This window comes from Salvelinus namaycush, chromosome 25 (genome assembly GCF_016432855.1).
Source record: "Salvelinus namaycush isolate Seneca chromosome 25, SaNama_1.0, whole genome shotgun sequence".
In the NCBI taxonomy this organism is placed as follows: domain Eukaryota; kingdom Metazoa; phylum Chordata; class Actinopteri; order Salmoniformes; family Salmonidae; genus Salvelinus; species Salvelinus namaycush.
Window position 1 is genome coordinate 15,281,764 of NC_052331.1, and position 25,457 is coordinate 15,307,220.

At 42.8% G+C, this 25,457-nt stretch overlaps 1 protein-coding gene across 3 annotated transcripts in view; it reads left to right on the forward strand.

Annotated features, from left to right (window-relative positions):
• Window positions 1-9,149: 9,149 nt before the first annotated feature.
• LOC120020293 (myosin light chain kinase 2, skeletal/cardiac muscle-like) overlaps window positions 9,150-25,457 on the forward strand; it is a 34,354-nt gene continuing 18,046 nt past the window's right edge. The window contains exons 1-2 of one of the 3 annotated variants that reach the window (XM_038963855.1): window positions 9,150-9,451; window positions 15,556-15,765. Coding sequence is in view for 1 of the 3 variants with exons in the window: in XM_038963854.1 (XP_038819782.1) it covers window positions 22,007-22,603 (597 nt within the window). In the remaining 2 variants the exon portion in view is untranslated. Of the gene's footprint in view, window positions 9,452-15,555; window positions 15,766-21,719; window positions 22,604-25,457 lie in introns of those variants that run through there. The other 2 variants (XM_038963856.1, XM_038963854.1) reach the window with 2 other exon arrangements.

A 25,457-nucleotide genomic window follows, 5' to 3' on the forward strand; every position in this document is an offset into this window, starting at 1 on the left:
AGTGAAATCATGACAGGGTGTTATGCACTGAGAAATAAAATACTAGGAATATTGAGAACAGACAGTGGGAATGGTCATCCGACCCCATATCCATCCTCAACTGAGGTTGACAGAAAAAGTAAAGCTGAGAACCAGAGCTTTAAAGGATCAAGTCCCCTCACGTTCCCTTTGCAGACACTAATGCATATAATATAAGAGTAATGGCGGGTACCATATACTATAGTCTATGACCACTAGCGATGGGGGGAAAAATTGATACAATTACATATCACAATATTGTCTCCAAGTATCAATTTGTAAAAAAATATTTTATATACAGTACCAGTCAAAAGTTTGGACACACCTATTCATTCAAGAGTTTTTCTTTATTTTCACTATTTTCTACATTGTAGAATAATAGTGAAGACATCAAAATTATGAAATAACACATATGGAATCATGTAGTAACCAAAAAAGTGTTAAACAAATCAAAATATATGTTATATTTGAGATTCTTCAAAGTCGCCACCCTTTGCCTTGATGACAGCTTTGCACATTGCAAAATGTTTTCAGCACTTTTATTCCATGACTGATCAAAACAGATTTTCTCTTGCGCTCTCGTCTCTCTGCAGCAGAGTGAGCAATATATTTGGAACATCAAATCGCAATAAAATCGCAGTATCAAATCGCAATACATACTGTATAGAATTGTGAGAATCGCAATACATATCACATCGGCACCAAAGTATCATAATAATTTTGTCTTGTGAGATCCCTGGCAATTCCCAGCCCTAATGACCATCCAAAGAATCTACTAATTTCCTAAGTGTCTGACTAAGATATTCTGGTTATTCATTGATTCCAGGAAGATGACAGTGACATCAATCAGCCCCTGCTTCTAAAGCACCAATAAAGGGCAGTTGGCACCATAGCGCCTAACAGGCTGACACCACATTGACATCACTGATACAGTCACTGTGTGAGGACTTTAACCTAATTAGCGCCAGCCACTTGGCCTGGCCTGATTCAGCTAATGCAGGGCATATTGAAAGAGTATACTGTACGTGTTAGAACGCACTGTGTTCCTTGGCTGGATCTGACGGCATCTCTTAGAATCAGAGCGAAGGGAACGTTACTTCTATGGACACAACAGCACATTCACCATACCACCAGAGACCTCTGAAACACAACTAAACTATTCACAGGTTTATTCTGCTATCCATTCCCATGGGCTGAGAGACAGACTGCTTGGGTCATTCTTTCTGGGCAGCTGCTGTGAAGCCAACCAGACAGGATGTCGCCACATCATTTGACAACATCATGCCAGCATCATTTGTCATCTAAATGTCTGTGTCATTCCAGTGAGGAGCAGTGCAGTACAGTACAACCTAAAAAGTCCATGTCCACTGACTCGCAGATGAATCAATAGAATATAATGTATTCTAATGTTACGCTTGAACCATTGCGGAGCATCAAGCTCATCAGTGTTCTGGAATTTCAATTTAGTGTACAGTTGTTTTCCATGCACCTGGATAATACAATAGCTATGCGACTAGTTATACTTTTTTTTCCAATTGAACCATTGGACTCACCTGCTTTGCGTAGACATAGAGGATGTGGGACTTCTGAAGGCCCTCCTTCACATGCTCCTCCTAAGGCATGATGTCTCGAGGAGGGGCGCTGCCGGGTGCTGATTGGCCAGGACGGGCCGCACCCACCCGGGCCTGGACGGCCAACTGGAGCCTGTTGAGCCCCGCCCGGGCGTCGCCGTCACACAGGAGGGCTATGGTGTCCAGAGCCTTCTTCTCAATATAGACCTTTGGTTTACAAAACATGGAAACAGTAACACATTAAATTATAGTCCCCAAATCCAGAACAAATTCAAGAAAGCGTACAGTATTATATAGAGCCATTATTGCATGGATCTCCCTTCCATCTCATATTGCTCAAATGAACAATTTGACCTAGATAAAGTACCTTTAAAGGGGCACTTAAGGATTTTGGCAATGATGCCCTTTATCTACATCCCCATAGTCAGATGAACTCGTGGAACTGCTAGCATGCTCGGAGATACTTACTGTATAGACTTCCAAATCAAATCAAATCAAGTTTATTTTATATAGCCCTTCGTACATCAGCTAATATCTCGAAGTGCTGTACAGAAACCCAGCCTAAAACCCCAAACAGCAAGCAATGCAGGTGTAGAAGCACGGTGGCTAGGAAAAACTCCCTAGAAAGGCCAAAACCTAGGAAGAAACCTAGAGAGGAACCAGGCTATGAGGGGTGGCCAGTCCTCTAATTCCAGTCATTACTCTAATGGTAGTTACTATTAGCTCGTGAAACTACCTCTAATTTCCTTCATACTGGACACAGAGACATAGAAATGTCATCCACAAGTTCATCTGACTCTGGGGAAGTAGATAAAGGGAAAATGAGTTGGCAAAATCCAAAAGTATCCCTTTAAAGGCAAATTAGTCAACTATGCAAATTTCAAAGCCATTTAAGGTATTCTCTGTTATCTCAAATATACCTGTCTTTAACACAAGTACACAACAGAGATGTGTTCCACTTGGCCACTAAGGTGACAAATACAATTTCAACCCCCTTACCAAAAACAACTTCATGGAGTCAGCAGGAGTCAGATTTCCACTTGACACCGGTACAGGGGAGCATCTTTAATAGGCATGGGTGATAATGTCATTGTAAAAGCTGGAGAGAAGTTAGCCTTGAACTGATTGTTCTTCTTGCCTGTGTGTCAGGTGAGACGACAGACATACAGGACAGTGTTGAGCTGACAGTGTTGAGTCGACGGTGACACCATGAGAATGAGCGGGGAGTGTTGAAAACAACTCCTGGTCCCGGGAATGATGCACACACACTCCATCAGCTCCAAGTGAGTCCGGACATGTCGACTTCTCGTCACCAATACCGACCCCTTTAATACTGACCCACATGAACTCACACTTAACCCACCAGGCCAGGGACTTGCCATTTGAAAAACACATCATTTTTGAAGAGAATGTCAGAGTATTTATTCCCTTACCTCCAGGAATAAGGGCTCAGATAGCAACATCTATCCATCTCTTTTGGCATCTATCAGAGTCTACTTGTGCAATCATCTTTCAAGTTGATGTATGCAGTTCTTCTATTTAATTAAAAATAATTTGAGGTTTGAGTTTTCTGATTCTGATTTATGTGCCTAAATTAAACAATCCATCTACACTGAGTGTTCAAACATTAGGAACACCTGCTCTTTCCATGACCAGGTATACTGACCAGGTAAATCCAAGCTATGATCCCTTATTGATGTCACTTCAATCCATGTAGATTAACGGGAGGAGACAGGTTAAAGAAGGATTATTAAGCCTTGAGACAATTGAGACATGGATGTTGTATGTGTGCCACTCAGAGGGTGAATGGGCAAGACAAAAGATTCAAGTGCCTTTGAATGGGGTATGGTAGTAGGTGCCAGGTACACTGATTTGAGTGTGTGTGGGTTTTTAACACTTAACAGTTTCCCGTGTCTATCAAGAATGGTCCACCACCCAAAGGACATCCAGCCAACTTGACACAACTGTGGGAAGCATTGGAGTCAACATGGGCCAGCATCCCTGTGGAACGCTTTCAACACCTTGTAGAGTCCATGCCCTGATGAATTGAGGATGTTCTGAGGGCAAAAGGGGGTGCAACTCAATATTAGGAAGGCATTCGTAATGTTTTGTACACTCATTGTATATGAGGTTAGATAAATAACCTATACTGTTTACATTCAATCCACTTGACATCTGAACTGCATTCCATTGCTTTGTGACCCTAACAGCTCATTACATTTCCTACCATCCTTTTAATTATATTAATGACTTTTAGAAAAGGGGGGCCGATCAAATGAGAAGGGGTCAGGAGGGTAATAAGGGAGGGCACGTACTGTACAAAGGAACATGTACTAAGGGAACTCGTCTGGCTTCTAAACAGGGTAAGATGTAACGATGAGATGCAATAGAGAAGGTTGGTCCACCTGAGCATAGAGATCTGTACACAACCAAAGAGCATTTCACTCCATGGCTTCTCACCCTTACTGCACCAGCACCACCATCTTTAAACACTAATATAACAACTAGCTCAATCACCTCCACCACTCACTAACACCCATGTTGACCATGAATACTCCCTGCCATATATCTAGCAGACTGTTAAAACTGAGCCCTCATCTGCTGACAGCAGTTGATAGCTGTCTCACTTAAACAGGCTAGGCCACACACACACACACACACACACACACACACACACACACACACACACACACACACACACACACACACACACACACACACACACACACACACACACACACACACACACACACACACACACACACACACACACACTCCTCCATCACTGTCGAGAGAACTGCCAGGACTGTCTGCCTATAGGGCACAGAGGAGCGAGAGGACCTCACACTCGACCAATCAGGTTTCAGTAATCTGAGACTTCTAGATGACATGTCCCCGAGAAATCCGGCAAGCTCAGTGATAACAAGGGACGCATTCCCGGAGGAGACGGCATTATCTACTTACTCTGATCCGAGCTCGGCTGAGTCTAACTCGTCTTGATCCATGAGTTCACCGAGATCTTCTCCAGTACGCTGATCCCCAGCGCCTCCACAGACAGCTTGTCCAGAACCAGGACCCTGCACCTGCTCAGCAGAGCTGCGTTCACCTGTAACAAAGTGTTCTCCGTGGTTGCCCCCATCAGAGTCCCTGTCCCACACTCCATATGATGGAGGAATGTATCCTACATACAGACAGACAACAAGAGACGGAGACAGAGAGATAAAAAAAAAGAGAGACATGGGAGGAAAAGAAGTGCTGAGCACCCAAAAAGTGACTCAATATGAATGGTAAGTCATAGTGCTTTAAATTACCTGCAAATGAAATACCATTGGCACTATCCCTCATTGTACATTGGTTTGTAATGTCGCTGTGTAAAAGCATTATAGGGTACATGGTTAAAGGACAAAGCTATCTCATGCATGCTATGATGTCTATGTTTTTCATCTTAGCACCTCTTTAGCCTAGCAGGGTGTAGAGGGTCGGCCCTGCTCTAACTACCCGTTACTTGTTATCAGGATTTACACAGACAGGAATAAAGCGTAGTTCTGTGCCACAATGAAGAGCTATCATATTATACTACACAAAATGTAGATATGAACAATAAATATCCTAATTATCAGTTGTTATCAGAGTGATACTATATTATTACTACTGTAGTTTGTTCAACTTTGTATGAATATTAAAACAATCATGGCATGCTGTAAGAAAAAATTATTTTGGATCAAATATGTTTTAGTCAATATGTACTGGTCAGTGGTAAATATGTTGTTCTTTGTCCCAGATAACGTAACACTTAGTACAACACAAACCGTGATCCAAAAGAGCGAGTATTATTATTACAATGGTGTGTGGGCACTGTCACACAATGGTGTTGAGCTGTGAAAGGAGATAATGGCCATTAACGTTCAACATCAATCTAAGGAGTTGGCTTGGTTAGTTGTGTGGTATAATACCAGATACCCCATTCTAATAGTAGAATTATGAGAAAAATCTCTCTCTCAAATGGCATCATTGGATCAGATTGAGATTCTACACTCAAAATGAATGTATCTTTTCTGAGGTAGATGCAAAGTGTTCTCTTTTACATTTATTATTGCAGGTGTCATTTTTTACAATCTCATTTCATATTTCTTGAGTTCACTTGCAACATGTGAGCCGCTTGTGTCTTCAGTTTAGGTGTGTCACATTTTTTTAGCATGATTATGGGATTTGTTGTTTATAGCTCTGCAGATAGTGGGATTCTGGGCTAGATGCAATGTGGAACAGGTGAAGTAAATCAACTCTTATTTTTCCCATTATCCAAATGTATATCAACATCTCTTGTCAGGAGCAACATATTCTGATGCAACTACATGCATTTCTGACTGTCTATATTTGATCTCTCTTCAGCTCAGACAAGAGGCCCAGCAGCCATGAGAGACAGGCACCAGAGGTCCCCCTGCAGAGGACAGAGAATACCCACCATGGTTGGGTGTCTCCCCCAGCCAAGGTGGCCAAGCTGAAGGTGGGCCGCCAGCGCACTGACAGCCAGAACAACATAGCCAAGCTGGCGTTCTTCTACTACCTGGAGAGAGTGGAGACCATGCGCTGCTTCTGGGAGCTGAAGCACATCCAGCTGGAGGGAGGTTTTGAGGAGGTAGGCATAATATATATGGCAGATTTCATGTGTCCTTTTACTTTGACACTCCCATTAAGTTACTGGTTGACTGGCACCATCTAGTGTTAAAGTCCCTTCCCTGCAGCAATGATGCAATCTCCAGCAATCTCCGGACCCTTGGCCGTTTCACAATTCTGTTGTTGCCTGAACTAGCTAACTTTTTTCACTTAATCAACAGCTTGATAACTGGTTGACAAATTGAATTAGGTGTGCCAGCTCTTGAATAGTTTAAATACATGGATGGGCTGGGGGTCCTCGAGGAGTCTACTGAGCTCTAGTCTACTGAGTTCCCCAAGAGTGGGCTGTAATTCGAACCCCCAGAACCATAAATCTATGGAATTAAAGAACAGAACCAAGATGTAGTCAGTGCTTCAGCCACAGGGTGGCATCTCTCTCGACTTTGAGAAAAATGTGGGGCTGTAGGAGGGAAAGTTGCTTAGGCAAACAAACTATGAAAGAAAATAAGTGGCTACAATGTACACTTATTTTGTTATTTAATGAAATGTTTTTTTTTTAAGGACCGTTTTTTCCAAGTACCGGGGTAACTGCGATTAAGCCTGGCTCGGCGTTCCAATTCATTCCAAATGTTCTGGGGAAGGTCCTTCCACACCGATCTCAACAAACCAGTTATGGACCTCGCTTTGTGCACGGGGCCAATGTCATGCTGATATAGGAAAGGGCTTTCTCCAAACTGTTGCCACAAAGTTGTAAGCACAGAATCGTCTAGAATGTCATTGTATGCTGTAGCATTAAGATTTCCCATCACTGGAACTAAGGGGCCTAGCCCAAACCATGAAAAACAGCCCCAGACCATCATTCCTCCTCCACACAGTTGGCACTATGAAGCTCCCGACAAGCAGTTATTGTGCTGATGTTGCTTCCAGAGGTAGTTTGGGACACGGTAGTGTTGCAACCAAGGGACAGATGATTTTTACATACACGCTTCAGCACTCGGCAGTCCCGTTCTGTGAGCTTGTGAGGCCTACCACTTTGCAGCTGAGCCATTGTTGCTCCTTGATGTTTCCACTTACAGTTGACCGGGGAAGCTCTAGCAGGGCAGAACTTTGACAAACTGACTTGTTGAAAAGGTGGCATCCTATGACGGTTCCACGTTGAAAGTCACTGAGGTCTTCAGTAAGGCCATTCTACTGCCAATGTTTGTCTATGGAGATTGCATGGCTGTGTGCTTGATTTTATACACCTGTCAGCAACAGGTGTGGTTGAAATAGCAGAATCCACAAATTTGAAGGCGTGTCCACATACTTTTGTATATATGTTGTATATATTTTATATATAAAACGTTTATAGATATAACTTAATTAGATTATATAGTTATATATATAACTGTTTCAAAATATTAGACCAGTTTACCATAGAAACGTTTTGTTAAAGTGGTTTCTGTAATAATTACGGGGGGCTTGTTACCCCACGTCACCCTGTTCTGCATTCTATAAGTAGTCAAAGACCAGTGGTATGGTTCACAAGTCTACAGTACCAAAGTATTTTAGAGCAATACCTCTGTTTCATCAGAGACAGCCAACACTTAAGTTTGTACAGTTGTGCAGGGTAGGCTGCTATTCACCAGACCAGTGAACTCATCACTCTGCTTGGCAGAGCCTGTGGCGTTGCCAAGGGAATCCAGGGTGCTTTTCAGACATGCCACACATTTGCCACTGTTGTTTTGGTATCTCTGCTACCATGCTGCCTCTCAGAGTGTCAAGCTGGTATCGTTAGCCAGATTTGATTTGATTTATTTAGCCAGATGATGTGTTGCCAGCCACCAGGGACAGTATGTCCTTTCACAGCCAAAATGTTTCATTGTTGAGCAGTTCTGCTCTGCTGAAGCATAACATTATAGAGAGGACCTTAAGGAACATTTTAAGTACTGCTGACATACCGGTAGACACCACAGGAGAGAAATAATGCCTAATGCATTAATTCTGCATTTAAATACAGTGAATTTTGTAACTATATGCAATTTAGTGTACATTACAAATGCTCAGCCATTGATGCGTATTGAAAGATAATCTAATCTAATGATGTGGAAATACATGAATACAGTTCAGCTAAAGAGATTCCCTTGGTAATCGTCAATTGAAGTATAAAGGCCAATCAAAACAGTAAGGAGTAAGACACCACATGAATGCCAGTGGGACATTTGCAGCACGAATCCAATAGTACTGACTATTTACACTCCGTTCCAAGTCTCCAACCTTCAGGCAGTCTATAGAACCCCTATTATCACAAATACCCTTTCTTTTATGTCATGTTTCCCCTCAGCTCTTGGTAGTTTTAAGAGTTACAATGAAGTTTGTTGACATGTTATTTTTATCCATGAATCTTTAGGGCTGGTAATTGTCAGGGACCTCACGATACTTAGGTGCCGATACGATATGTATTGCGATTCAATACTGTGCAATACTTATTGCAATTTAATGTTGTAAACATATTGCTCACCAAATGTCTGCTGCAGAGGGACAAGAGAGAGCCATGAGCCTATCTAAAAAGAAGATGGAGAACAATCGGCGAAGGAAAAATACTAGAGGTTTGGTGCAGGTACAGCCAATTAGCGCAAAAATAATATTGCAATATTGTCAAAATGATACGATATATTTTCAAAAATAATATCCCATCACGATAAATCATTCCCTTGTGCTATTATCATCATCTCTACCCTTTACCCTTGCAAACCAAGGTGCTAAGGACGTATTCTGACGTACTTAGCACGGACCTCTCAGTAGGTCTGTCTCTTAGACACCCTTTGCTGGCACCTGTCACTCTTTTGTCTACAGTACAAACCCACCTGTCCTTTGAACCCCATGGAGCTGATGGGCTGAGGAGTGGGGGTTGACGGAGTTGACAAAGTTTGAGCGGTGGAGCAGAGGTAATTGTGCAGTAATGTTTGGGCGTTCCTAACCCTGGAAACTGGGCACACTCTCTCTGCTAATCAGCATTCTGCTATCTGTCTTAACCTTCCTCTCTGATGCCTCTGAATCCTCTCTCTGAGGTTCGAGAGGACCCTGTTGGATACTGAGATTAAAGACAGAGCGGAGAGTGGATAAAGCCATAGGTAACTTTTTCAAGGGCAGGGACAATTGGCTAGTGAGCAGTATGTGTCTGATGGCTTCGTACCTCTGGCACAGGCTCTGGGATTTACTCTTCTACAGGAGGAAGCCCACAGAATCCATTCCCCTCCATCGTGCAGGTAGAAAATAAGTATTTTTGATGTCTTGTAAATAAGAGAAGTGTGGAGTCTGCTTTATGTCAATGAGTGTTGTGAAAATTCTACTTATTGCTATCTCCCAAAGCACGGGACAGCATGCAGCACCTGGTTCATGTGACCTAGGACTTTAGCTAGAAAGGCATGGCTTTGAAACATAGCTTTTTTTGTTTAGTGTTTCAGTTTGTTCATTCAGGACGGCATGCTGTTACTGTTGCTTTAAAAAAGTATTAAACTCTACAGTTCTGGCACAGGTGTGATGTTCCATTGGATACAAGTTTGAAGTAGAACATAACCCACCGATACTTGTCAGCACCATAGTAAGATATGAGAAGGCCTTAGGCATTGGACCCTTTACACTTAAAATGACCACGTGCTGTTTCACCAGTTTGTTTTCACTGAAGAACTTGCCAGCAATATGTGATAGTTGTAGATTTTCACTTTCAACACGAACTTAAATGTATAAAACATATTTAGGGGACAAGACAAGCATGTTTTTTTAATGTCATAGATGTCTCAAGTTTTGAGGGAACGTACAATTGGCATGCTGACTACAGGAATGTCCACCAGAGAATTGAATGTTCGCTTCTCTACCATAAGCCACCTCCAATGCCGTTTTAGAGTATTTGGCAGTACATCCAACCAGCCTCACAACCGTAACCCAGCCCAGGACCTCCACATCTGGCTTCTTCACCTGTGAGATTGTCTGAAGGGGTGCTGAGGTGTATTTCTGTCTGCAATAAAGCCCTTTTGTAGGGAAAAAGTCATTCTGATTGGCTGGGCCTGGCTCCCCAGTGGGTCATGTATACAGATCATGTACAGGGCATTCGGGAAAGTATTCAGGCCCCTTCACTTTTTCCACATTTTGTTACGTTACAGCCTTATTCTAAAATTGCAAAAAAAAAAAAAATGTGCATCAATCTACACACATTGCCCCATAATGACAAATCCATATTTTTTTTGCTAATTTATAATAAAAAAACACTGAAATATTAAATTTACATAAGTTTTCAGACCTTTACTCAGTACTTTGTTGAAGCACCTTTGGCAGCAATTACAGCCTCGAGTATTCTTAGGTATGACGCTACAAGCTTGGCACACCTGTATTTGGAGAGTTTCTTCCATTCTTCTCTGCAGAGCCTCTCAAACTCTGTCAGGTTGGATGGGGAGTGTCGCTTGCACAGCTATTTTCAGGTCTTTCCAGAGATGTTCTATCGGGTTCAAGTCCGGGCTCTGGCTGGGCCACTCAAAGATATTCAGAGATTTGTTCCGAAGCCACTCCTGCGTTGTCTTGGCTGTGTGCTTAGGGTCATTGTCCTGTTGGAAGGTGAACCTTCGCCCCAGTCTGAGGTCCTGAGCGCTCTGGAACAGGTTTTCATCAAGAATCTCTCTGTACTCTGTTCATCTTTCCCTCAATCCAGGCCACTCTCCCAGTCCCTGCCGCTGAAAAACATGCCCACAGCATAATGCTGCCACCGCAATGCTTCACCGTAGGGATGGTATTGGCCAGTTGATAAGCGGTGCCTGGTTTCCTCCAGACATGACGCTTGGCATTCAGGCCAAAGAGTTCAAGCTTGGTTTCATCAGACCATAGAATCTTGTTTTTCATGGTCTGAGAGTCCTTTAGGTTCCTTTTGGAAAACTCCAACCGGGCTGTCATGTGCCTTTTACTGAGGACTGGCTTCCATCTGGCCACGCTACCATAATGGTCTGATTGGTGGAGTACTGCAGAAATGGTTGTCCTTCTGGAAGGTTCTCCCTTCTCCACAGAGAAACTCTGGAGCTCTGTCAGAGTGACCATCGGGTTCTAGGTCACCTCCCCGACCAAGGCCCTTCTCCCCCAATTGCTCAGTTTGGCCGGGAGGCTAGCTCTAAGAAGAGTCTTGCTGGTTCCAAACTTCTTCCATTTAAGAATGATGAAGGCCACTGTGTTCTTGGGGACCTTCAATGCTGCAGACATTTTTTGGTACCCTTCCCCAGATCTGTGTCTCGACACAATCATGTCTTGGAGCTCTACAGACAATTCCTGCGACCTCATGGCTTGGTTTTTGCTCTGACATGCACTGTGGGACCTTATATAGACAGGTGTGCCTTTCCAAATCATGTCCAATCAATTTAATTTATCACAGGTGGAATCCCCCAAAAAGTAACACAATGTGGAAAAAGTGAAGGGGTCTGACAACTTTCTGAATACACTGAACAAAAATATAAACTCAACATGCAACAATTTCAACGATTTTACTGAGTTACAGTTCATATAAGGAAATCAGTCAATTTAAATCAATTCAATAGGCCCTAATCTATGTATTTCACATGACTGGGTAAGGGTGCAGCCATGGGTGGGCCTGAGAGGGCACTTGGGAGCCAGGCCCATCCATGGCTATGCCCTTGCCCAATCATGTGAAATCCATAGATTAGGGCTTATTGAATTCATTTAAATTGACTGATTTCCTTACATGAACTGTAACTCAGTAAAATCGTTGAAGTCTACATTTTTGTTCAGTATACAGGATCTGTGGTGTCCCCGCTATGTAACAGTGCAACTGAACTAAATATGCCCCTCAACTGGCCTCATTTGTACACTGTAGGTGGGGAATATATGGTGTGATGTCTTTAACGTTATGGACGTAACCATTGGAAGAGCAAAAGACCGTGCGAAAGAGAGAAGCCTACGGTTATTTCTCTGTCTCTCCCTGAGAGGCATCTAGAGCATTACAAATCAGTGAGTAACAGTACAGTTTAATTGCGTCTGTTAGAACCTGGCATCATGTTTTGATATGACAGATATTTACTATGGGGTGGCTAGACAAGGCAACTGAGGCTGGCATGTTTTTGAACTAGTAGCGTCATTATTGACGTCAAATGAAATTGCAGGACACTGTGTGATAGTACAGAGATGCCTGCTGAAATAGTTCTCTTATACCCACCAAGTACCCATATTTGTACAGCCACCCCTTCTGTTGATTGATGTAATGAGACATCTCCATTTTGTCACAATAGTAAACACAAGGTCACAAATCAGCAGTGGGTTTGGACCACTCGGGTGATGGGTCAGGTAGGGGGGGACTTGGAGACATAAGCAGTTCATTACTCATTAGCTCTTTACAAGTTTCCTCAATGTGTTTCCTCAAAAAATAAGTGGTTTCAGTTCTTCTCCCTTTAGAGTATGCTAGTTTGAGGAGGAAAAGGCATGTTGGTCACCACGTGGACATGTAGTCAGAGTGGCGCCTGTCAAATGGGGGTTGCATGCAGTGGCGTGTCCAGAACACTTTGAATGGGGTGGCCAAGGTGGGGCACAGACCCAGTTTAAGGGGGCCATAACATTTTGAACCTCAATATAATTATGATAGTTTAATGCATTAAATGCTTCAGCTTAGGTTTGGTACAGTTCCCTGTTCAAATACATAATAAATCAATGTTGTTACAGTGTTTGCGTTCAAAGTCAGGATTTGACTGTATATAAGCGTATTAGCATACAGAAGTAAATTCAATTAAGAATGCCATCCAGAGTGCAAATTACACCATAACATTCGGTATGGTCTTAATTTTTTTATGGGACCTCCTATGTATGCACGCGCTTGTCATGCTCTTTTTGGCCAGACAGCATTAGATACATGGGCTTCACCTACTAAGACAGAGAGGTGCTGTTTCGCTCGCTCGGATGCTTTCTCTGGTGAGATTGATGAGTCTTGCTGTTGGTGCTCGTCTTGTTCAAAATTCTCAATATATTGAGAGACGACCTATCAGATCTCAGAATTTCTGGGGTAGGGGCACTGGGGTGGCCAATCAGATTTCAGAGGGTGTTGTGGCCATCCCCTGGACAAGGCACTGGTAGCGTGGGTAGCCTGTGAAGCCTTGGAGATCACCCAATTTGATTCAGTTGGGGAGAAAGGACGCTGTGCTCCGAGGGGAACTACGGATAGAGCATGTGGCTTATTATAGCATCAGGTGTTGTGATACAGTGCAGACAAATGGTACTGCACTGTCCATCAGTAGATAAGGAATTTTATGGCAGCAGGGAACTGGTTTCCTTTTGAATCACCCTATCATAATCACAGTACTTTACTGCCAGACAGTTGCCATCCAGCCACCAAGAATAACTCCCCAGGGAATGTAATTGTATTTAGTTCCACAGTCTCCTCTTCACGTACAGTACCGTTTTCATTGTTCTGAAATGGCCAGGGTAGACAATATCTTTTATTGTAATCAATCCAAGTCAAGATCAATTTTCCCTGATGTTGTCCTGATCACATCTCTGATACCACAGGTAACCATCACAGCTCTACTGGCTGTATTATCTCCTGGAACATGGTGTGCTTTAGCTAAATGTCACATTCAATTCAATTACTGAGCTCAACACATGGAATGTGGATTACAGTATGTGTGGTAGTGTTGAAGAGTAATGTGAGTCGAGGATCCCAGCAGTGAATGATTTTGAAGCTGCCTCACTGTATAATATTGAGGATGTCGGCTAATACAGAATTCATGGCTTCCATAGTCTGAGGCAAGCATTAACGTGTGGAAAAGAACACCCTTTTCACAAGTTGGATCGTTTTCATTGCAAAGATGGGGATATCTTGATAAAACAGAGGTATAGGATCTGTACAGCACTATACACTGTAGACACTGTAGACAGGCCTTTGGCACACTGTGAGCAGCGCACTGAATAAATAGCTCAGTGGGTTATTAGGTTCAAAGAACTGCTGACTACGGATGAGTCATTGTTAATCTTGGCTTTGGTTTAGTAGTTGAGCAATGATGTGTTCCAGCAGTAAAGTGTGTTCCATCAGTAAAGCTCCAAAGACAAGATGATCTATCACCTTCTCCTGTTCCCCTCTCTGTCGTGGTATCTGGTCAGATCTGCAGCACTATTAATACATGTGGCTTAGCTTTCCATTTGTAACTCAGGACATCCAGTCGACTTGCTGGTTACACGAGATTGCAACACAGTACATGTACAGTATGCAACAGTATGGCGTCCTCCATGGAAGATGCCCTTACATTTCAGACTAATTGGCCATTAGGTAAGTGGTATAATACACAGTAAGGATCTTGCATGTGTTATACTGAAAAAAAATATAAACGCAACAATTTCAACGATTTTACCGAGTTACAGTTCATATAAGGAAATCAGTCAATTGAAATAAATACATTAGGCCCTAATCTATGCATTTCACAAGACTGGGCAGGGGCGCAGCCATGGGTGGGCCTGGGAGGGCATAGGCCCACCCACTTGGGAGCCAGGTCCACCCACTGGGGAACCAGGCCAAATCAATCAGAATTTGTTTTTCCCCACAAAAGGGCTTTATTACAAACAGAAATACTCTACAGTTTCATCGGCTGTCTGGGTGGCTGGTCTCACAACGATCCCGCAGGTGAAGAAGCCGGATGTGGAGGTCCTGGGCTGGCATGGTTACACGTGGTCTGTGGTTGTGAGGCCAGTTGGATTTACTGCAAAAATTCTCTAAAAAAACATTGGAGGCAGCTCGGGTTCCCAAGTGGTGCAGCGGTCTAAGGCAATGCATCTCAGTGCTATTGGCGTCGCTATAGACACCCTGGTTCGAATCCAGGCTGTAATACAACCGACCGTGATTAGGAGTCCCATAGGGTGGCACACAATTGGCCCAGCGTTGTCTGGATTTGGCTGGTGTAGGCCGTCATTGTAAATATAAAATATAAAATCACAAATAAAAAGCAAGACAGCAAGATAAATCAATAAATTAAAGTTAATCTTCATTTTAGCCTGCTACTTCTCTGGAATGTACTTGAGGAAATGGTACCTACATAATAATTATTTAATGAATAACACAAACTCTTATTACCCAATCAAAAAACCTTTTCATTAACTGATATGCAAAAACATACCAGTGCGCACACATGTTTCTTTAATTCCATTTATTTTAACAGTAAATTCAGTTAACCTTAGTACTCATCTTGTCTCACAAACACTGGCCTAGTGTTCCATCCCACAAAGTTCTGTAAAGAAAACGAGTGAATATGGGGGTGATGGGGGGGGGGGCTTCTAAGCTGTTAACAGGTGTTAAGTTTCTTAGCTGCCACGTTTTAGTTTTTGCCCCTTACTTTCCAAGAGACCGCCAGGACCGGTAAAGAGTTGGTGGGCTAGGCGGTGTGATGGGGGGACAGGGCTAGGGGACAGTAGGGGGATAGATGTCCAACCTCAGGCCCCCCCAACAGGCAGCACACGACTGGAGCATCCCACGACTGGAGCATCCCACGACTGGAGCATCCCACGACTGGAGCATCCCACGACTGGAGCATCCCAGATCAGCGTGTTCTGGGTGAGAGAGGCAGAGACTCTAATACCACACAGTATACTCCCCCGGCAGAGACTGTTTATCCTGTTCAGAATAAGACACACACACGTTCAAACATGCACGCACGTGCGCACACACGCGCATGCACACACACACTTACGCACACGTGCACACATACAGTCTTGTACAGCTAACCTTGTGGGGACACACAATTCAGTCCCATTAAAAATCCTATTTTCCCTAACCTTAACCCTAACCTTAAACCTAATCCAAAACTCTAGCTCCTAACCCTAACACTAACCCTTGCTCCTAACCTTTAACGTAATTCTAACCCTAACACTAATTCTAACCTTAACCCTAAATCCCCTAGAAATTTGACCTCGTGGGGACAAACAAAATTTCCCCAGTTGGCAAAATTGTTGTTTGTTTACTATTCTTGTGGGGACTTCTCTCGGCCACAAGAATAGTTAAAACACACACACACACACACACACACACACACACACACACACACACACACACACACACACACACACACACACACACACACACACACACACACACACACACACACACACACACACACACACACACACACACACACACACACAAATAAAATAACATTTTGATCATGCTATTCCTTTGCTGCCTGCAACCCTCCTGTGAGTGTGTGTGTGTGTGTGTGTGTGTGTGGCTGAAGTTGTAAATGCTCCACACATACTATATTGAGAGGGTGGGTAGGGAGGGACTTGAGTTTGGGCTCTCTGACAGCCACTGCTCCAGTTTCACTTTAAAGTGTTGGTGATATAAACTCGACCTCTGGTTTATGTAATCAACCCCACTACTGAAGCATGTTTATTCCTCCCGGTCTCATCCACAGTTTAATCGTCTTACAGTTCCCCCCCAGCCGGCCCACACCAATGTAGCGTAATATGAACCACTATTATATGCATCGACCTTCGAGGTAGATGTGAACATTTTACCCCATATCTGGGGAAGCTTTCACAGTTGTGCTCAGAGTTTTGTGGTCTGCTACTTAGAGCTGCAGTTTATAGCATGCTCCAAGGCCTGTATTGGAGGACAGAAATATTCAGGTAAATAGATATCTGCTGTAGTATTCTTTAAGGCACTATATTTTCAGATCTCTACCATTGAGTGCAACCGTTGATCAGCCAATGTTCAATTGAATTAGTAGTAATCGAATGAGTAGTAGTGTGAGTATTGAAGCTCCAAGTTGATTTATGAGCGTCGTTTGTGTGCAATAATCCTCTGAGGCAGCCCGCCTTGACTTCCCTTTCCCCTCGATGGAACGTTTTTATTCCATGGAAATAATTGCCTGCGTAAGGTAACCCTCTGCACCTCTGAAAGTGACACAAGCTAAGCCTACGTTGTCGAAATTGCCATTCTGTCACCTGTTGGTACCCAAGGACAGGTCCCCCCCCCCCCTCCCTTCCCTCTCCCAGTTTGTAGTCTGTGGGCCCCTGTCTTTGTCAACTACATGTTTCACAGAGGCCTGGGAGGGCAGGCTAATCTGGATGCCTCCTTAGCCGTATCATCCCTGAATATATGACGGGATTGGACGGGGGAGTTGGCACACACATCAATGACACCATGATCATTTGAAGTGTTCTCTTAGTTCAGTTCAAGTTGCATGGGTGAAACTATATTATCATCTATCGATCTGTGAATTACAATATTATAAGTATAGCAATAGATTCCATTTAAAAAAATATATATACCTATGCATGATGATAATTTATGACAGTTGTGTATGCCAACATGCATATTCTGTATGCAGTGGAGTACAACATTTATCCAATATGTTTTTGTCTCCAAAGTGGCTGTGGGAAAACCCTATATCTCAATGTGAATTACCCCATTCCCTTGTTCAGGGGCAATGAGCAGTGTTTGTATTGATGACGCATATGTCTCTTATTACACTTTCCATTGATTCAAAGCACATAGAGTACCAGTCAAAAATTTGGACACACTTACTCATTCAAGAGTTTTTCTTTATTTTTACTATTTTCGACATTGTAGAATAATAGTGAAGACATCGAAACTATGAAATAACACATATGGAATCATGTAGTAACCAAAAAAGTGTTAACTTCTCTGCGCTACGGATCCCTTTTACAGGATCATTTTCCTAAACAACCGCTAGAATTGCAGGGCGCCAAATGCAAAAATATTACAACAAATATTTATAATCATGCAATCACTGTAACGTTCGTCTATTTCTTCCTCCTCCTCGAATGAGGCGGAGCATGGATCGGACCAAAACGCAGCGGGTGATGAATACATGATAGATTTATTTTAAACAAGACGACGAACACGAAGAACACTTGAATAACTACAAAACAATAAACGATGTGAACAAACCTGAACTAGAGAACATAACGCACTAACAGGAACGAACACATACACGAACGAAAACGAAACAGTCCCGTGTGGTGCGACATACACAGACACAGGAACAATCACCCACAAACAAACAGTGAGAACAGCCTACCTTAATATGGTTCTCAATCAGAGGAAACGTCAAACACCTGTCCCTGATTGAGAACCATATAAGGCTAATAGAAAAGAACCCAACATAGAAACACAAAACATAGAATGCCCACCCCAACTCACGCCCTGACCATACTAAACAAATACAAAAACAAAGGAAAACAGGTCAGGAACGTGACAATCACAAGTGAAATATACCAAAACACAGCTTAGCTTGTTGTTAATCCACCTATCGTGTCAGATTTGGAAAATATACTTTACAGCGAAAGAAATCCAAGCTTTTGTGAGTGTAGCAATCAATGCTACAACAGCTAGCCCCAAATTAGCATGGTCACGAAAGTCAGAAAAGCAATAAAATTAATCGCTTACCTCAGATAATCTTCGGATGTTTGCACTCACGAGACTCCCAGTTACACAACAAATGTTATTTTTGTTCGATAAATATTACTTTTATCACAAAAAAACGCCATTTGGGTTGCGCGTTATGTTCAGAAAACCAAAGCCTTGTTCCGTTCGACAAATTCCAAAAAGTATCCGTAATGGTCGTAGAAACATGTCAAATGTTTTTTATAATCAATCCTCAGGTTGTTTTTAACAAACATAATCGATAATATTTCAACCGGACCATAACCTATTCAATAAGAGAGAAAAGCAAAATGGAGAGCTCCCCTCTGGCGCGCAGGCACTATTCAGAGGACACCTGACTACTTTTGAAAAATATCGTTAATTTTTCAACATAAAAGCCTGAAACTATGTCTAAAGCCTGGTCACAGCCTGAGGAAGCCATTGGAAAAGGAATCTGGTTGATACCCCTTTAAATGGAAGAAAGACTGGCCAGGAAACACAGAATAAAATAAATAAATATCACTTCCGGGTTATATTTTCTCAGGTTTTCGCCTGCAGAATCAGTTTTGTTATACTCACAGACAATATTTTGACCGTTTTGGAAACTTTGGAGTGTTTTCTATCCTAATCTGTAAATTATATGCATATTCTACGATCTGGACCTGAGAAATAGTCCGTTTACCTTGGGAATGTTCTTTAAAAAAAATATATATATATATATGACCCCTAGCGTCAAGAGGTTAAACAAATCCAAACATATTTTATATTTGAGATTCTTCAAAGCCATCCTTTGCCTTGATGACAGCTTTGCACACTCTTGGCATTCTCTCAACCAGCTTCATTAGGATTTTTTTTACAACAGTCTTGAAGGAGTTCCCACATATGCTAAGAACCTGTTGGCTGCTTTTCCTTCACTTTGCGGTCCAACTCATCCCAAACCATCTCAATTGGGTTGAGGTTGAGTGATTGTGGAGGCCAGGTTATCTGATGCAGCACTCCATCACTCTCCTTCTTCATCAAATAGCCCTTACACAGTTTTGGGTCATTGTCCTGTTGATAAATAAATGACAGTCCCACTAAGCGCAAACCAGATAGTTAAGTGTGCCTTGAATTCTAAATGAATCATTGACAGTGTCACCAGCAAAGCACCCCCACACCATCACACCTCCTCCTCCATGCTTCACGGTGGGAACCACATATGCTGAGATCATCCGTTCACCTACTCTGTGTCTCACAAAGACACGGCAGTTGGAACCAAAGATCTCAAATTTGGACTCATCAGACCAAAGGACAGATTTCCACCGGTCTAATGTCCATTGCTTGTATTTCTTGGTCCAACCAAGTCTCTTCTTCTTATTGGTGTCCTTTAGTAGTGGTTTCTTTGCAGCAATTCGACCATAAAGGCCTGATTCACGCAGTCTCCTCTGAACAGTTGATGTTGAGATGTGTCTGTTACTTGAACTCTGTGAAGCATTTATTTGGTCTGCAATTTCTGAGGCCGGTAACTCTAATGAACTTATCCTCTGCAGCAGAGGTAACTCTGGGTCTTCCTTTCCTGTGGCAGTCCTCATGAGAGCCAGTCATCATAGCGCTTAATGGTTATTGCAACTGCACTTGAAGAAACTTTCAAAGTTCTTTAAATATTCCAGATTGACTGACCTTCATGTCTTAAAGTAATGATGGACTGTCATTTCTCTTTGATTATTTGAGCTGTTGTTGCTATAATATGGACTAGGTATTTTACCAAATAGGGCTATCTTCTGTATATTACCCCTACCTTGTCACAACACACCTGATTGGCTGAAACGCATTAAGAAGGAAAGAAATTTCACAAATTAACTTTTAACAAGGCACACCTGTTAATTGAAATTCATTCCAGGTGACTACCTCATGAAGTTGGTTGAGAAAATGCCAAGAGTGTGCAAAGCTGTCATCGAGGCAAGGGGTGACTATTTTGAAGAATCTCAAATATAACATATATTTTGATTTGTTTAACACTTTTTTGGTTACTACATGATTCCATTTGTATTATTTCATAGTTTTGATGTCTTTTCTAGAAAATAGTAAAAATAAAGAAAAACCTTTGAATGAGTCGGTGTACAAGGTTTTGACTGGTACTGTATGTCCCAGATGGACCACTGCATCAAACATATGTTCATAGGCTTATAGGGTACACTGTTGAGGGGTCCAATTACCAGGCACTAAGTAAAACAAATTGTAACTGTCTTAACTGTCTATGAGTAGGCTAAGCGTGTGTGATGGTGTGGGAAAGATCTGACTGGATGTTCTTGTGAGAGAGAGACAGTATTAATCATGGCTGTCACCCCCTCTCCAATTTCAGCACAGAGGCTAAAGACCTTAAGTGCTTTTTCAGCCAAGGGGAATACAGGCTACAACCTGAACCTGCCTTGATTTTCTCTTGCTCCCTCACTGGGTGGGTGCTCGTTACAGCTGTTTCGCAGCCAGCGAAGAGATTTCCGTAGCAACGTACATTACTCTCTTAAATACTGAAAATCAGGCTCACATGCAAGTATTTTCCCGATGTTATCGCAACCATTATTCTTTAGGCTCTCATAAACACTTCTAAGATGTGAATTGCTCCACCTGTCATTAATAAGGATATTTTTTTGCAAACACAGCTGTTCTTTGTGAGTGGATCTTTTGACAATTGTTTGATATTTTGAGTTGACCTAAAAATGTCCCCTACCGGTTATAAATAAAACTCGTCAGTGTCCCCCCTCCTTTCCCCTCCCCATCTGTGACACCTGTTCAGCCTAATCATTGTGAAACCACCAAGTCAGACTGAAAAGTCTACTAATTTACATGCAAATAAAGTAAAAGAAACCCAAAGCGTTTAGCATCATCCCAGACAACTTTCCACTTTGCCTCAGAGAGAGGGACTTTTTGAAACTTGGTAGGCGGGCCAGCGACTGGTGACGGTCGTGGGCATTTGTCTGACAGCCCCTCCAGAGCCGAACCCTTGCCCGTCACAGCCACCCACTGCCCTCCGCCCCCATTGCTGGTCCCCTGCTGACGTTGGCTGTTCTGTTTACATTTAGGGAGATCAGCTTATTCCATTCTTAATACCACCTCCAGTAGGGAGAAGTGCAGAGGTGTCAAACTGTGGGTGAGCGACATAGGGGCATAGGGACAATCTCACAGATTACAGTGACCGTTACTAGCTGTATCTTTCTGTTTTACTCTTCATGGATTTGAATTTTGTTCACTTATTTATTTTTCATCGAGAAATTGGCATTTCGTTCCCATTTCCGCAATTAGATCAGCTTGTCTGTACACTTGAAGATGAGCACAGAGGGATAAGGCTGGCTACATTTTCCCAAAAAGTTTCCCCGTCTGTCTCACGTGACCCTTTTTCTGTTTCGATTGGGTGTCCTAACATGATTCTATCATGAGTTCCAAGATAGTGAACTATAACTCAACCTCAAGAAAGCCAAGCACGATGGATAATGTAATCGATTGCAATGGTGCCGGCTTGGACCTCATTCAGAATCGCATTGAGTCTCTGAACAGTAAGATGGACAAACTCATCAACATCCAGGAGAAGGTCCTCAACCGGCTGGACGGAATGTCCCAGGACATTGACAGTATAGAGAGGGACATGGAAACACTGAAGGTGGATAAGGAAGAGATCCATATCCCTGCCAGAGCCCGAACTCTACCACCGGCCCTGGCTCAAACCCAGGGCACGGGCATGGGGGGCGAGGTGAGAGAGATGTGTCAGGAGATGAGCTCCATCATGACAGTGCTGGACCAGCGCTCGGAGAAGCAGGCTGAGAAGCTGGACGGGATGGAAAAGCTGGTCCTCAGCATCCATCAGGTCATCAGATTCATTGGGGAGACGATGAAGAGCCCCCGGGTTATGGAGATGATGTTTATGGGTCCGGCAGCACGCAAGGCCTCCAAGTCAAAAGACCTCAAGATGGCTATTAAGAGGCAATCGTCCGCAGAAAAGAGCAAGAGCTCAGTTACTAAGACGACCGACAAGGTGAGACTGGGAGTTCTAACTGCGCTAACCAAAGAGGTGTGTTTTTGCAGGTCTATGTAGACTATATAAAGGTTGCTTTATTAAGGCACTTTATGCACTCAATGGAGCCTTGGATACGTTAATGTGAACTGCGTTCATATTTTTATAATGGATTGATGATATGGATGTGACGGCAACTTAGGTTAGATGAATTGCTGGGTTCACTGTTCCCTCATGGACCTGCAAGTTACATGTCCTTAAAAAAATTGCACAGTTGTATATAGGTTCGGAGATAGACACGGCGTTCCATGTTGACATGTTTGGTTTATGATTTGATTTAGTTTTATGACTTTGCCACTGCAGAGGAAAATGATCAGAGCAGCAAAGCTGACTAGTCAAGTGGAGTTCTGTTTCCTAAGGAAGGATTGTGGCTTTGCTCATGCTACTTTTTCTCATGCAGTGCTGGAAGATGTGTCAAACCAATATGACTTATATAACAATCTCCACTGGTTTATAGCGATCTTCACTGGTTTTATAGTGCCATGCATAGTAGGCCATACTGTATGGAAGGTGCCAAAGCCTATACACAGTGGTAAAATTGGTGGGGAACTTTCCACCACTAGGCTTGTTACAGTGACCGTATTACAACCACACCGGCGGTCACGAGTTGTGATGGCAGTTTAATTCCACGTGACCGTTTAGTCATGGTAATTAGGCTTCTCCAAGCTCTGATTCAGGGCAACCCCCCATGTACATTATTTACCTCCAGCCATAGTAACAGTGTCAAACAGCCATTGATCTCAATGTCTGTACTTTACACTGTATGATACATTTCACAGAGGTTGGCACTTCTTCAGATTTGAAGGGCTCAAAATAGGAAGAAGAGGATGGACCTGTATAGGGAGAGTGTTTTTAATAGTGGAGTGGTTCTATATCGTTCTATTCTGTATTTTTTTTAACTGCACTGTCGGTTAGGGGCTCGTAAGTAAGCATGTCACTGTAAGGTCTACACCTGTTGTATTCTGCGCATGTGACTAATAAAATTTGATTTGATTTCAGTTGCTATATGCTGTAGGTGCTGTTTTCAGATTCATAGTATTGCTTGGGGATGGAGTGCTGGACCTGTAGAATGTATTTGCCTTTGTACTAGAAGCAGGCATGTGGCTTAAATAGGGATCTAACTGGTTAAGGATTCATTGGCAACAGGTAGTGACAGGGGTGAGAGATAGCCAAGTGGTTATTGCATTGGGCCAGTAGCTGAGAGGTCACTGGTTCAAATACCTGAGATGACAAGGTGAAAATCTGTTGATTTACCCTTGAACTTAACCCTAATTTGCTTCATTGATGCTGTACTACCATGGCTGAACCTAGCAGGTGTATGTGACAATAAATATATTTGTGTATCTTAGGGAAGTTAGTATAAGCATTTGGTTGACTAGATTTGGTACTGGACTGAATAGATAACAGAAAGAGAGGAATTTGATGCATACTGTCTACTGCACTGGGTTACACAATGTATGACACTGTTTGTGTTGTGGAAGATGAACTTTACACCCAATTCCTCTGGGCTTAAAGGGCAGTCACTTCCAACTTCAACAAGCACTTGAAATTGTTGATACAATGTGAATAGCAGTAACATGCGGAGGGTGGTCTTAGGCACAGACACTGAAAGTCAATGGGTAGTAGTGTTTAGCATTAAAGCCTTAAGCGGGAGTTATAGGTACCCCATCACTCTCCATCACTGGCACAAGGGTGGATGCCAGGCAGGTTTCTGTTTTCATGCCCAGGGTATATTACCTGCAGGATCTATTTTATTTTAAAAATCAAATCAAGCATAGACCAACTTATTTAGGTGGTCAATGAGATACAGTGTAGCGTAAGAGTTTCCACATTTCATGGTGTAGAGTAGTGTAAAGTAGATGAACTAGGAAATAAGGAAAGGGGTACTGTAAATAGGTACTGGTATCGGAACATTTTAATGTAGTCAGACCCTTATTTGGTTAGTTAAGGGTCCTTCCATTTCAACACAGTTCCAGCACAAAACAGACACATTTGATACAGACATAACATTTTCAGCTTGATTTGAGGTTAGAACTCAAACAGCAACTCTAAGGTCATATAAGTCCTAACCTAACGTAGCAGGTGTAAAAGAAACGTCTGAGCGGGGTCCCTACATCTGGTTTTCTGGGGAAAAGGAAGCTAGGTTGAATATACTGTATCACTGAAAACCAGATGTTTACTGTTTATAAGTCCAGACGTTATGGCAGCATCCATACCTCTGTGATTGGCTATTGGCTACTGTATGACTCAGATCGCCAGGAATTCTCATTGTCGTCAGAGCTTTCGTCAGGTTCTACCTTCAGCCTCTGGCCGGCTCCCATCAACTCCAAGGTATGAGATGTCTGTCCACCACAGACATCTGTCACTTTAGCCCCCCCCCCCCCTCCCCTCCCCGCACACACACCACACACACTGTACCCAACCCCCCTATCCTTAGATTTGTCCTTCAGGAAGAAACACTGCTGTCACTGTGGAAACCCTATCCTCGTAATATTTTCTCTGCCTTACTACTGAGCAGTGCTTACCTCACAACCAACAACTACGAGGCCCTCAAGGGTCATGCCTTGAGACATTTTTTTAAGATGTTGACCTGCTCATAAAAGGACTGGAGCGTTTTCTGTGGTACTAGTGAGCCCCGCCTTACTGAAGTCTGTTTGAGAAGACGTGTTTGGTTGGTTGCGAGAAATGTTTCCGCTCAGGGTTGGCATTGCATGCTATTACTCACTATGACAGGTGATATGCTATAAATTCACAGCCTCGTACATATGTAACACCCTATCCATTCATCTGCTGTGTGCAATCAACAGCATGCTTT